At 42.5% G+C, this 15257-nt stretch overlaps 1 protein-coding gene across 1 annotated transcript in view; it reads left to right on the forward strand.

Annotated features, from left to right (window-relative positions):
- Positions 1-15257, forward strand: part of LOC104281558 (rap guanine nucleotide exchange factor 5-like) — an 89690-nt gene that overhangs the window by 58429 nt on the left and 16004 nt on the right. The window contains exons 5-10 of the mRNA XM_009879578.1: positions 865-895; positions 1834-1912; positions 4967-5116; positions 8654-8751; positions 10559-10681; positions 12042-12220. Of these exons, the coding sequence (XP_009877880.1) occupies positions 865-895; positions 1834-1912; positions 4967-5116; positions 8654-8751; positions 10559-10681; positions 12042-12220 (660 nt within the window). The remainder of the gene's footprint in view (positions 1-864; positions 896-1833; positions 1913-4966; positions 5117-8653; positions 8752-10558; positions 10682-12041; positions 12221-15257) is intronic.

Raw genomic sequence — 15257 nt, forward strand, 5'->3', positions numbered from 1 at the left:
TAAGTAGAGTGATACTTTGTGGAAAAGCTGGCGAAATTTCCCTCAGAAGCTGCAGTCTGTGAGTTCACGTAGTACATTCATTCTTGTTCTTCTCTGCAATCGGCAGTACTGAGAAGCAAATCTCTTTTGCAATAGTCATCTCAGGGTTATTATTTTACTAATAACTATGGTATTTGTAAAACATATTTCCTTGGCACATGTTTCCAACCAGTGGAGTTTTTTGCCATGGTTTGGCCATTGGGGAAGTGAAAAGAGCTGTGTCCCTGACAGTGACCCTGACTGCTTACTCCGGGGCCCTGAGCTGTGTCCATGTTCGCTGGCAGCATTGCTTTTCACTTTCATCGATGGTGCAAGTCACAGAAAAGTTTTCTGGCCGAGCCAGATGCCCTTAGCTTTCCCTGAAGGAGCTCTGCAGCCATTCTGTGGTAACCATTTAATGTTAAAAACTTTCTGATGCTGCAGACTTTTTAATAGCTAAAACTTCCTTATCCTAATCACAGAATGGTTAGGGTTGGAAGGGACCTCTGGAGATCATCTAGTCCACCCCCCCTGCCAGAGCAGGGTCACCTACAGCAGGTTGCACAGGACAGCGTCCAGGGGGGTTTTGAATGTCTCCAGAGTGGGAGACTCCACAACCTCTCTGGGCAGCCTGTGCCAGTGCTCCACTACCCTCAAAGTAAAGAAGTTCCTTCTCATGTTAAGATGGAACTTCCTATGTTCAAGCTTGTGCCCATTACCCCTCATCCTATCACTGGGCACCACTGGAAAAAGACTGCTCCCATCCCCCTGGCATCCTTCCTTTAAGTATTTGTAAGTATTATCTTTGGATGGAAAGAATAATTTGGATTTTCCTTTCTGTTTCAGCACTGTAGATGAATATTCACCTCACCGAAAGGTAATGCAGACCTGATTGTTGCTGGTTGCTAGATAACTTATCATCTCACTTTCTTCCCTTCTGCTGCTTTACTGTCTTTCTTGGCTTCTCAATTGAAAGTGACTAGTGGCCAAAAACATGACAGGATACATCAGTGAGGTTAGACCTGCAATGTTGCTTAAGGAATTTTTTTTTTTCCTGCCGGTGAAGCCTGGATATCAGCTGTGTGAGCTAACCTGCAGTGGCTGTGACGGTATTAGCATCTTAACAAGATGCTCTGAGATGTCAGAATTCAGGAGAGGCCCGTGAGCGTGTCCCCACTGGGCTGGAGAGGTGCAGCAATCTGGGCAAACCAGGCTTTGACTATGGATGTCAAGTAGGCAGAGTAAAAGGGGGGATTTGTTGTGACAGGGACAGAGAAAGAAAGAGAGAAACATGAATCCATCTATGTAGCGGGAGAGAGAAGATGCAGCCAGAGAAAGTCAGCATACGGACCACACAGAGGTGAATTGCTGTGCTCGTCAAATTTACAGGGCTGAAGCTGAAGTGTGTAATAAGCTTAAAATGTTACTGCAGAAATGTGGAAGGCAGAGCATGAGATTGTAGTGAAATTGCTAAATAGGCTGTTGGTACATAGGAAACGTATAGAAGAATAAGTGCATAAGATATAAGCTCTGAACATGGCTGCAGAGAACCTTGAATCATGCAGGTTGCTTAGCCTAGGCATGTCCTGCTTCCTTCAAAATCCCCACCTTGGCCATTATTTAGTAAGGCAACTCCCAGTTCACTGATCCAAGAAAGGGTGGGTGGATTTCCTATACAGAAACCTTTTTGGCCAGACGTATGGGCTGAATGCTGTGTTGTGTGAATTACTGCTTTGTAAAGGACAAGGATGCAGAGAGTCACTGTTGTGTCTTTTTTTTTTTTTTTTTTTTTTTCTCTCCCACACTCCCTCACAGAATAAAACCTTTTTCCACCAGTTCAGTCTAAAGGAGAACTGGCTGCAGCACAGAGGAACCATGAATGAAACAGAAGAAAGTAAGTATGATTGAAAGAATGGAGGAAAAACTCCAAAACTGCGAAATTGTTTCTCAAGGGCTGCCCATGAGGTAAATCTTTTTAAACTGACGTACAGCTTCTGAACAGGACCTTAGGGCCACAAAAGAAGAAAGACTGGATTGTGTAAGTTTACCTTCCCACCTCCTACTGTGCAGGGGTTCAAGAGTGACATGTGATCTCAAGGGCTTTTTGCCCCTGTCGGGTTCCTCCAGCAGCCCTGTAGCAGAGCTGTGTGCCTCCCAGGGGTGCTGGCAGCCCATCCACCAGGCGTTATTCCTGTGCTATTTCAGGCTCTCGGTCTCTCGACCTAGATCTTGGTTGCAAAAGGTGAATGAATAAGCCTGTCACACGAAATGGGCCAGGATCTGCTAACTCTGGGAACCCGCCTTGGTTCCTTCTCTTCCCGAAAACGTCTCCTCTGTGTGGAGTGCGAGGTGCCACTTCGCTTTAATGTCAACCATTTCAAAATGCAATTTCCCTTCCTCGCTACTAATGCAATAACGCAGTGAGGCTGTCACACTCCTGTAATGCCTTTACAAGGAAGGAGCCAGAGAGGAGGATAATACCATGTAGACAAGCAGAGAACAGGCAGAAGGATCTCCTACCTGGAAGTCTTGCCCTAGGACAATATATCTTTGGTTCTCACTGGAAACAAATGTCCGGAAGTTTACTTGAAGTCAGGATATTTTTAGTGCTCATTTGTGACAGAATAAAAACTGAGCTCCTTCAATGCCAAGTCTTTCCACGTAATACATGCTGCTGATAGATATCCTGTTTCCGTGCTTCAAATATAAATTTATTTGAGGTTTATGTTATCAAGGCTGCTTCTAAAAATGTCATTTCTGGATAAGAACCCCTATACTCATTCTTCTTCTTAAAATGTCAGACACAGCTTGTACGTGAAAGGGGAGGGAAGTGTGCTGGCACCAGAGAGGTGACAGACCATAGCTGTGGGGACAGGAAGGACAGGACCCAGCAAGGCCAGGCCCGACTGGGTTAAATTGCTTTTGTCTCGCTCCTTGAGAGCATGAGCCACGGAAGATGATGGGACCGAGGGAATGAAATAGCAAAAGTGGAGTTGGGGAGAGGAGAGACCGACGCTGAGGATGGACATCTAAGTCCATGCGATGGAGTGCTGCTGACTGGTGGCGCTTGTGGAGGATGGGTCTGTCCAAGCCACGCTATGCCACTTGACTGGAGGCATTTTATCCCCTAATGTAAGGATTACTGCAGTGACCTGTAGCCTATGGCTGCTTCCTCCTACTGGCATTCCCTTCTGCATCTCACAGAGGGTCAGCACAGGTTCCTGGAAGAGAGGACATGGTCCATGTCAATTGATACTGCAGACTGGATGTTTGAAAGGTGCATCGGGGAGCAGGCTTTGGGAGAATCAGTATGATGGTTGTGCTTGAGAACCTGACCTGTGGGTTGGTTTAGTTCAATGTTAAACAAAGGATATGTCAGTAGCTAAATTAACGTATTGCTGTCATCTTCCCTTCCCGAATGATAGAGAGAGGGAGATTTTGCTGTAGGGAAGTTGTGTTGCACGCTGCATATGGAGGCCAAATATTTCTGTCATATTTTTTTTAGATTTATTTTTCTAGCTAGTAGTTTAGTGTGCAATTTGATGTCTCTATCTTTTCATGAGTTATATCCATTCCGAAGAGAGATTCTGCCATAGGATCAGCATCTGATTTACTGCCTGTCAGCAGAGACAGGTGAAGAAAAAATTATAAAATCAAATTACTTTTCTTCCCCAAGGTTAAATGTTAAGTTCCTCCTTCCTTCTCATCTTCTTTTTTTTTCTTTTTTTTTTTTTTTTACTACAACACAAAAAAAGCGCTATTTTTGAGGATAGAGTTCTTAACCGCTTCTGGCATGGTCTCAGTTAATGAAAGTGCCCTGAAGCCATGAAGATTCGTAGGACAAACAAAGAGCTCTTGCTACATACATCTGTCAATAAAAATAATTAAAAAATGGAACATTTCTGGAGAAGAAAAGGTTTGTCTTATACCGACATGGTAGCAGCCTGTCTGCAGTAAGAAGTGCTAGAGTAGAGGGAAATGGAAGGTTTAATTAAGCCTTGAAGTGAGCGTGAAACCAAAAGTTGTGGTGATTCTTATTAGCAGAAGTTGTAATTTTTGAAATATTTATGCAAATCTGCAGCTCTGTTTCTTCCCTTTTAAGTATGGCAGATGTATTTCAAAGAACTGGCTACAGCAAACTCGGCAAAAGATGTAAACCTAAAATTCTGGCAAGCAGAGGGAGCGCTGCATACATCCCTTTTTGTAGCAGAAACAAAGTAGTACCTGAGCTGACCACAGCGTTGCTGCTGGGAATCTCCCTCCCAGAGCCTAACCAGCTCATGGGCTTCAGAGGAAGCGATGAGCCCATGGAATTTCTCCAAACCGGTCCCTTTTATGTGTGCTGCAAGTGGTTCAGGGAAGGAGTTGACAGAACTAATTGCTGCGCTTTTTGGGCAGCCTCTGCTGGTGCTAAAATACCCTGGCAATGCGAGTAGTTTAGATGTCTAGACTGATAAACTGGCAGGGAGTGGTTGAAGAGCATGAAGCGCTGTTCTTGAGAAGCTTCCTGTTCCAGGTGGACACAGAGGTCCAAAATAATCTCTGCAGCGGATATGAAATATACTGAAAGGACGGTGATTTATCTGAACCTAAAAGGAAAGGAGAAAAGATGGCAACAGCTGAGTTTGCAGAGAAGATGGGCGGTAGAGGAGGTTGTCCGTGATAAATCCTCGTGGTAGGAAGTCTTAAATAGGTATTGTTGTGGGAGTCTCTATTTCCATTTGCTTGGGCCTTTCAATTTCCCAGGGAGAGGAGGTGGGAAGGGGGGAAATGGTGATGTTTGTGCTTAGTTTCATGCCCCCGTGAGCCAGGCTGCAGCAGGCAGCCTTCCTGCAGCTGCAGCTGGCGGGCAGCCGAGGCATTGCCGTGGTGGGGTCTGCGATATGCTCTCCTGCTTTGTTCAGGTGCCTCTGCCTACTGCTGAGAGTGTCTTTCTTCCTTTTTGCAGTTTTCTGCCGTGTGTATATAACAGAGCACTCCTATGTCAGCGTGAAAGCTCAAGTATCCACTTCAGCTCAGGAGATACTGAAGATTGTAGCAGAAAAGATCCAGTACCCGGAGGAGGAGTTGGTGCTGGTGGCAGTCACTTTCTCTGGTGGTAAATAACTTCCCTTCATCTGATTACTTACCTTTTAGTGCATCACGTAAGGGAGGGCTGACATTTTCTGGCACAAGGATACAGCTGTTCCTGTGCGGGCCCACAGCTGGATGACCACGAGAACAATGAGGAGCTGCTTCCCAGAGAGTCGTTTCCGTGGCAACAGCTCATTCTTGGGTACTATTGGATATGGCATTCCCTCGCCGGGAAGGGAGGGCAAAGGACTCTCAATCTCCAGCAGTACTGCAAGATTTTATTTTTTCCCCACAGATAAATCTCCTGCTTTCGCATTTAAATTAATTTGGAAGGCGATGAGGCGTGGTTTGCTTTAAAAATATAAAAGGGAATAACGAATACTCTATGTGTGGCTGTTTCCTCACTTATGGCATGGGTAGGGAATATTCCTCAGCAGAAAGGAGGGAGACATACATATGTGCACAATTGAGAACGAGAGCAATCTAAACAATATTTTGTATGCGGTCTTGCTTACAACTAACATTTTCTGCCTATTATTTTAGTGTTTCTCATTGAACAGAAAGGCTTATTGTCTTTTTTTTAAGGAAGACCAGACTGATCATGGGCTGATACTAGGGACTAGCCGAACCCCTGAGGTTTTCTTTGGTTTTGACTTTTCTTTTTGGCAGGTCTCAAGCTCTTTGGTCAGATTTTTTTGCTCATTGTGGTGTCTTTTGGCTCTTAAGGAATATAAAGGAAGCAATTTAACTAGGTGCATAAAAATGTGAAGCTGGATCTACAAAAAGGGGTGAAGAGGGTAGAATATCTTGGCCATATTGTTAGATAACATTAGTTGGCGTTGATCCCTTGGGACAAAGGATGCACCCTTAGAGATATAGCACTCATTACTACTTCTTTGCAAGTCTAGTCAAATGAAATATACACAAATGCTGCCTTGTTCTGTTTATTTGTTTGATTCAGAAGTAGAAGGTCACATTTTTCTCCCCCATGCTGAGCTCGGTTAAATAGCCAATTTTGCAGGGCACCAGTGTGGGTGGCAGGGAGATGGTGCCCCGCTCTGGCTCTCAAGGGCCTGGGCATGGAGCGGCCACACAGGAGCATTACACGTAGGTGTCCTGGCCAGCCAGGCTACATCATTCACAAGCATACTCTTTTTTACCCCCGTGTGTGCCCAAACTCGCCTCCAGTGCGTTTTACAGCACTGCCAAATCACAGTGCTTTGGTTGTTTTTCAGGTCTTGTGCTCCTGGTCAAGAGCAGGGCAAGGTTTGCTCTGATAGCAATAAATCTGGTGCTAACTGCCTGCTTAGGTAAAGAAAACCAACAATTCATAAATAACAAAACACACCATTATCTTTAGACCACACTGGTTCCCAAGAAAGCCACAGAACAGAAGTGGTTGCTACTTGGTTGTTCAATAAGAAACAATAATTAAAACACAGGTTCAATAGGACTGTCATTTGTACATGACTGTTGTAATCCCTAAAATATTATTTAGTCACGGTGCCTGAATTACTTGGAGATACCACAATTTCAGTATCTTTGTTCTTATCACAGAATCACAGAATGGTCAGGGTTGGAAGCGACCTCAGGAGATCATCTAGTCCAACTCCCCTGCCAGAGCAGGGTCACCTAGAGCAGGTTGCACAGGATGGCATCCAGGCGGATTTTGAATGTCTCCAGAGTGGGAGACTCCACAACCTCTCTAGGCAGCCTGTGCCAGTGCTCTGCCACCCTCAAAGTAAAGAAGTTCCTCCTCATGTTTAGATGGTACTCCCTATATTCAAGTTGGTGCCCATCACCTCTTGTCCTATCACTGGGCACCACTGAAAAAAGACTGCTCCCATCCCCCTGGCACTCTCCTTTTAGGTATTTATAAGTATTAATAAAATCCCCCCTCAGTCGTCTTTTCTCTAGATCAAAAAGACCCAAGTCCCTCAGCCTTTCCTCATAAGAGAGATGTTCCAATCCCCTAATCATCTTAGTAGCCCTTTGCTGGACCCTCTCCAGCAGTTCCCTGTCCTTCTTGAACTGGGGAGCCCAGAACTGGATGCAGTACTCCAGATGCGGCCTCACCAGGGCAGAGTAGAGGGGGAGGATGACCTCCCTCGACCTGCTGGCCACACTCTTCTTGATGCACCCCAAGATGCCATTCGCCTTCTTGGCTGCCAGGGCACATTGCTGGCTCATGGGCATCCTGTTGTCCACCTTCTCTCTGCCCAACTCTCCAGCTTGCCCAGGTCACGCTGTATGGTGACACAGCCTTCCGGCATGTCAGCCACTCCTCCCAGTTTTGTGTCATCAGCAAACTTGCTGATGGTACACTCTACCCCTTCATCCAGTTCATTGATGAATATACTGAACAGGACTATGCATAGTTATGCGTAGTTACTCCTGTGCTGCGAGCAATAAGCACCATCCTGCCATGCGTTTGTTTGTTCGTTTGTTTTTTAGCTATTTGGATGACTCAGAACTGTCATCTGCCGTCCACTTGGAGGGCAGCAGTATGAGCATTGGAGAATGCGTTTTTATTGTACTCCTGAAATGAGCAAGCAAGCTCTTTTTATTCAAAGTTACCTTGAACAAGCATACTGGTAGTTAAGCATAAACGTATCTGGTGCCAGTGTGACCATGGGTAAGAGGGAAAACAGTCTGAAATGATGTTTGGCTCTCAGATTCCTCCTGGTCCTACTCCTCCCTCACAAGCAATGAAAAGTCCAAGGCAGCTGTCAACATGTTTGTAGTCCTTTTGAGTCTACATTAATACAGTTAGTGTAATCAAATCTCGTGTGTCAGGTCTCCAGAAGTTTACTTGGAACCCACAGGATGAGACAGTTTCACAGGGAAGTTTTTTAACTGTGTTCTGGGATTTGCCTTATTTTTCTGCACACCTTTCTGTGGTGCATCTGGGGTTGCCCAGAGCTGAACCAGCACTTTGAAGTGGAGAGAAAAAAAAAGTCCTTTCTCTTTGCTACCAGTTTGGTGTGTCCTGTTCTTTTACTCAGATGTTTTCTAAATGAATTACTCTAGGTCTAGAGGAATTTCTGTAAATACCCTACTACAAAGGACTGTTCAGCTCAGTTCCATGGGGTTAATTTCATGGTATTGGGAACCTTTAAACTTCTTTTCCTGTCTAATGGCTGTGGCTACTGATGACATCTCCTCCCCTGCTCTTGTCTGACAGTGACATGCAACAGCTCAGTCTCTGGAGGCCAAGACACGGCTCTAACAAAAGTCAGATTTACAGTAGATACACTGGGTTGAAATAAAATGTTCTATAATGCATAGGAGGTTAGACTAGATGATTTAAGGGTTTCTTTCTGTTCTATCCTATGTGAAGGCCAGGCTGAAAGCAGATGCTGGAAGTTTTTGTGCTCTAGTAGAGCATCAGAGACTTTATTGTGTCTGAATAGTGTGGAGATGATGGTCCCCGTAGGGACTGGATTTGATGCTTAGTTACATTCTGAGAAGTTGATGTGGCTTTGTAATGTTTTTCTCATATTTATATACAACTTTTACTTGGTTTTCTGAAGATTTTGTGTTTTGTTTTCTGTTTTTACAGAAAAACATGAACTACAACCAAATGACTTGGCTATTTCAAAATCTTTCGAGTCATCCAGTCGGATGTTTGTCTACCGAAAAGATCTGACTGATTCTTTGGTAAGGATCTGTATTGTATGCTTCCCATTTTTGATTTGTGTGACCCCAGATCAAGAACTTAATATTCCTCTCAGAGGGCTCTTTCAATACAGAATTTATTTTTTACTTCCTTAGTAAAGCTTACTGAGCTGCTCTATACCTGAAAAAAAATAATATCTTGCATTAACAGCAGTTATTTGGTTGAACAGTAATGGAATTTGTTCATCAATTTCAAATAGACCAAAGCTTCTGGACAGCTTAAATCTTTCAATCTACATCAGCCTGGAAAAGCTGACTTGTGCTTGTACAGGACTGGATGGGATGAGGATTATTCAAGGCCCACGTGACTTTCACACACACACACACACCCCCCCCACACACACACCCCTTGTGCCTCTGTTACACTTGAAGTGGCTGGTACAGAATCATACAAGGTGATGGACAAACTCTGTGGAATTACTACGTGTAGAAATAGATGTCATGTGAGTTCTACCAAAATTATGGGCCTCGCTTTGACCCCAGTGTTGTGGCAGCTGCATGGTCAGTCTGTGGCTGGCATATATGTCTGGTGGTATGTCGTCTTCCCTTCGTCGGTCTGTCTGTCTCTCCATCCTCTCACTGGTGCTGGGAGGGGGGGAACGAGTCCAACGGCAGCAGGCCTCTCTCATTCCCTCTGTTCTTAGAAACTGGGACTGCAAACTCTCTTCATGATTTCCCAAAACTTCAGTGAGGCAGGAACGGTCAGGCACTCAAAGAATTACTCTTTCAATAGTTTTCTGCTAATTATGCAGATGTTTTTGAGGAAAGCGCAGGGACGGTGTCGCAACCGACTTGTACGTGTTGTCAGTAGCGCTAGGATCTGTGCATTCATCCTAGGGATGAGAAATGTCTATTTACATTTTGTCGGATCAATGTGCCCCGAAGAGCTGACACACCACTATCATTGTAATCTGTCATCCCCGTTATCTCCGGCGTTCTAGCCACCTCTAAAAATGCAAATATTAAGGGAAGGTTTCCAGCGCAGACAGGTGACAGCCAATCTAGTTTCATTAGTTACATAATAAAAATGGCAAAACTTGCTGTAACTGTCAGAAACATAGCACCAAAGTAATGGCTTAACTGATAAGAAAAATCTTTCATCTTGGCAGATGGTTCATGTGCCAAGTTTCAGCCTGACGAGGTAAAAAAACCCCAGGAGAAATGCAAACCTTTGAAAATCCAAGCTAATAATGGAAAAGTCAAGTGACCCTTAACACCAGCAGTACCAGTACACTCCACAGTAATATGCTAAGTAACTTTTATGAATCAGGACCCACTGTGTTTTACTGTTTGTTTGGTGATTACATTTGGCCTAGATTAATCATAAAATGGATGGATTTATGTTATTTATAAAGGTGGATTGGTGGGCAAGTTGTGTGTATTTATTCTAAATCTATGTTTGCAGAATGATTCCTTTATCTTGTAATAGAAAATTTTCCTGCTGTCTTAATTCAGCTTTTCTTTTTGGATAGTTTCAGGGATTTTATTTTCATAATGTTGTCTGCTTGGTCAGTGTTTTATATTCAAAGTTTGGAGAAAGAGAAGGAGAGGGCGAAGGCCTAATCCAATAGCAAATCATTGATCCTATTGACCCATTTTCTGTTTTGAGCTATTTATTAAATAGGCTATAACTCCTTGATTTTGATTAGTGGGGGGAAAAAAGCCCTCAGAGTGCACTTAGAGTAGATTACTTACTCAGCTCTGTTTGGTACTTTGGTCCAGTAGCTGTTTCATGGCAGAACTTTTGGCACTTGCTGAGAATGTTTTTTACTCTTTGTTATTGATTTAGAACCCATTTGCTGAAAATGAGGAATTGCAGCAAAGGTCTGTGAGAATTTTGGGAATCAACACCTGGGACCTTGCCTTAGAACTAACAAACTTTGACTGGAGCCTCTTCAATGCAATTCATGAGGTAAGAAGCACTGTGTCCACTTTCAGGTATATTACACTCATGCAGCATTGTGCCATTATCATGTTCTGATGTTGCACCAGTGTTTTGAAGCATCAGTATTCCTTGGTGCTCGGTTCACCGTCATGACAGCACGATTTGGCAGCTCTCAGCAGTGGTGGCATTGATTCAGGTCCAGGAAATGTGTTGCAATCCTTGATACTGAAAAAAATTTGCCAAAGATTTGTAACTTCCCTGTGCTGGGGCATCTCATGTGTTCCCCGTATACGTGGTGGGCTTTACAGAGATTTGCCTCAAGAGAGTGAAAGAGCGTGATTACTCTCTAAAAACTGTCTGTGTGAATATGTTATATATGCAAATTGTCCTTTGCATGTATACGTGGTGGGCTTTACTGAGATTTGCCTCAAGAGAGTGAAAGACCATGATTACTCTCTAAAAACTGTTTGTGTTTTGTGTCATGTTATATATGCAAATTGTCCTTTGCACTCAATAAATAATGTTCCAGTAAATATAGGAGCACACAAATAGGTGTCCTTGATATCACTTTAACCACAAAAGAACTCTCAATTTCAGCAATTTAGATGTTCACATTATTCTTCTTGTTAGGCTTCAGTGAGATAAAAAGTACTGGGCAGACTTTATAAAATGGGATAATGGCCCACTTCAGTGCCCATTGGGTTGTCTCAATGACTTTGATAGATTCTGGTGTGAGCTGCTGAGTAAAGTACACAGTTAGCAGTACAAAATGTCATTTGGAAATATTATTCACTGAAAAGCATGGTGGCTTTCTGAGAAAATTAATGGGAAATACCCTTGCTTCTCATCAGATGCTTTTCTTGATCTTTCATTTCAGGTTCTTTTATTCAGGTTAGACACTTAAAATCTAGAGCTGATCAAGTTTGGGTTTGGGTATTTTTTTTTTTTTGCACAGAAACCAATATCCACACCTCTATTCCTGAAAACTTGGCTATTTTTAGGAAGAAGTTTGAATGGAAATTTTTCAGATTCTGCAATGGTCTGATATAGTTGCTTTTTCATACTGCAATAGAAGTGATGAAATACAGAAAGGCACAGATTACTTATGTGCTATATCTGGCTGCAGCCAGAAGTGGAACTGCAGGAAATCTTACAAGGAAAGCACATCTTTCAGGACTTCCAGTCCACCTGCCTACCTTAATAAGCCTCTAGACTTTGCTATGCCAAACCTGGACCCTGAATCATTCATGATTGGTTCATGGATAAATGAAAAAAAAATAAAAAATCTGTAACCAAGTCATTTCAAAAACATACTTCTAAATAACTTATAATTCATTTACATTTTAATTGTATTTATATTCCTAATAATGTTGTCAATGTCTTCCAGCAAGAGCTGATATACTTCACGTTCAGCAGACAGGGCAGTGCTGAAAACACCGAGAATCTCAGTCTTCTGCTTCAAAGATGCAATGAGGTCCAGCTTTGGGTTGCCACTGAGATACTCCTCTGCAGCCAGCTCTGCAAACGTGTACAGCTAGTCAAAAAGTTCATCAAGATTGCTGCCCAGTAAGTTACTGAAGTTGCAACAAAAATCCTTGAATTCACGTGCTGTATTTGCTGAGCAGAGAAACAGGTGCAAAAGCAAAGAAAGAAAACTAATTTGTCATCCTGTGTTTTAATAGTGTAGTAAGCATACCTAGATAAAACAGTCCGTAAATAACAACAGCAAACACTGAGCCAAAACTAGATGTGGTGGAGTATATGCTGCTCAAATCTTCCCTGGCAGCTTAGCCGCTGAATCTGCAGCGTCAACTGCAAAATCCCTGATGGTGCGGAGACATCTCCTTTCTTAGCAGAGAGAACCTGAGGACTGTATCACAAAACTATTTGAGCCGCAACACAGTTACTCACCAAAGACTACATGGAAATCAAAAAAACCTCTTATAATTCTCAAAGTCCTACCTCTAGAGGGGAAACTGGCTGCAGTAAGCTGTTGCCCCCTGTAATCCTCTCTGGAGTAATTTTTATTTATTGGGGGTGGGGGTGGGTGGGGGTTCTTCAGTAATTAGATTTGATGGTCTGTTCTTGCACCATTACTAAATACTGCTGGCATTTATTCTATGCCTTGGAACAGGATACAAATATATACTATATAGAGATTTCTTTTTTCTGTAATCACTCTTATTTCAGTAACCAAGGGAATGGAGCAATTTAAATATGTGCAACCGTTCTCCTTGCCTCACTCTCCACTTGTTGGTCTGGTCTTCTGCAATATTTGAATATGCATGTTCATGGAAAATGTATAATTTGTTCCTTCATCGACTGGGTTGATTTAATTTGCAAGGCACTTACATAGAAAGGACTATTCTCTGCTGAAGCAGTGCCTTTGGTGAAATGAATTCTTCTAATCTAATCTAGTGTAACTTATAAATGTGATTTGATTTAGATTGCAAGTTTTATGGTATCCAGTAATACGTTCATTTTCTGCCTTATCAATGGCCAAGTTTGGTCCAATTACATCAAAAATGGTTGGTTCTGTGTGCCTTGCTTGCACCACAGCAGCAATAATTTGCATTCCAAGAAAAGTTTCATGTCTGTCCCCCATGAATAGGAATATATTTGTCACCAGACTAAAATGTTGCTCTATTTGAATTAGTTCCATCTCTGTTACGTGAAAAGCCAAAGTTTTGGAGACTAGATACAGTTGTCAGTAAACAGTAGACAGGCTCTCCCAGTGCGTCGCAGAAGCACCCATCATCATAGCATGTAGATGGTTATATAATGGATACACAAACAAGTGAGTGTGTAGTTTGCCTGGGATCCTTTTTTAATCAGAAAAGCAGCTTTCTACAAGAGGATATTATCATATCTCATCAATTCTGGAAGGGCTGATGAAAGAGGAAGAATTAGGGTGGAAGGATGGTGTGCTAAGCACAGGACTCTCACCACGAGGCACAAGCTAAGCAGCCCTGCGATTTTGTTTCACTAAGGCAGAGCAGTTGGGAGCTGTGAGCAGCTCTGGCTGCTCCCTGTTACTTTCAGCTTGTCAGGAAAGCACCAGGACTAAGATCTCCTGTTTGGCGTCTGTGTGCTTCACTGTTGAGGAACACCTGAAGGAGACTAAAGGCTTTTACTCAAGTGTCAATACGTGAGAGAGAGAAAGAGTTTCTGAAACACTGATACCTATGCTTCTGTTGATGAGCCAGTCTAAAATAGAAAACAAGTGATTCAATAACGTAAATGAATTAGCGTGTTGTTAGAAATGAATGTCCTGAGGAGTTACAGAAACAGGTCACCGTAGGGTCAGAATAAATGGATTGCAACAGCAGCCTTCTTGCTTCTCAAGTGGGGGCTGACTGTAAGAGATGTACCTTCTCTCTACAGTTCTTTGTGAGAAATGGGCCCATGCAATAGACCAATAGACAGTTTATTCGGGCTGTGTTGGACACCTTTCTTGTTTTGGAATGAATTACCTTTGGGAGCTGCCTGACTTTAAGCAGCAAAGTTAGGATTAACTTTAACTGGGAGCTGCCTGACTTTAACGATAAAAAGAGTCTAAGCAGCAAAGTTAGGATTAACTTTAAGACAGCTGAAGTGAAGTGAGAAATACACCGTCTCAAGACAGTACGCAGCGATGAGTGCAAGCTTTGTAAAACTTGTAACAAGTGTTGGCGTGTTTCCAGTCTAAGGCCTTGGCACATACTTTTCCCTGATGATAAATCCCAGTGAAGGCAGTGGATTCATTCGTATTTAAAATTATCTTAAAAGAGGATTCTTGCTCTCTCACACACATACGCGTATGTTTATAGTGGTCTTCAAGAATCTGCAAGAGAAAGGGGAATCTTTTTGTTTGAAGAGGACTCGATATTTCAGGATTTCAAATTTACTAATGGACTAGAAATAAGCAGGGTCTGATCGTATATAGTAAAATGCCAAAGATGAGAGGCATCAAGCAAATTCCACAGGGACCTGTATTGGAACCAGTGCTAACTGCAACTACTTTATAGGGATATGTAAATTGAACATTAATCAGATTTTCAGACAATCAAAATGATGAGGGATTGCAAATGCATTGGAGGATAGAAAAGAAAAAGAATGATCTAAAGAGTCTAGTGGCATGTGCAAACAACAGTAGGATAAGATTTAATTTAGATAGATGCAAAGTAATTCAGCTAGGGAATGCTAATACTAAGCTGAAGAAATAAATGCATGATTGTAAAGAATAGTACTGTGACAGAGGTCATTGGGTGATAATAGATGACAAATTAAAGGCAAGGACAAAGTGTGATGCTGTTCCAAATAAATAATTTGATATTTGTTTTATACTTGCATAGGAGAAAGGTGTAAGAACTTAGAGCCAAAACAGTAATTATGTTTCTTCTTCTCTCCCCGCTGTCTCACTACATCTCCTTGGTAAGAAGGAAACGCATGAGAGAAAAGTTAAAATAAATTACAAAGAACTCAATGAAGGATAATAACAATATGGAAAAGTAAATTGCAGACTGTGACCGCAAAGAGAAACTGAAGGAACCAATGATGTACAATTTACAGAAAAGATTAAAAAGGGGATGGAAATGTTTATAATACAACAGAAAAGAGATCA

Source organism: Charadrius vociferus, unplaced genomic scaffold (genome assembly GCF_000708025.1).
Source record: "Charadrius vociferus isolate BGI_N301 unplaced genomic scaffold, ASM70802v2 scaffold262, whole genome shotgun sequence".
Taxonomy (NCBI): domain Eukaryota; kingdom Metazoa; phylum Chordata; class Aves; order Charadriiformes; family Charadriidae; genus Charadrius; species Charadrius vociferus.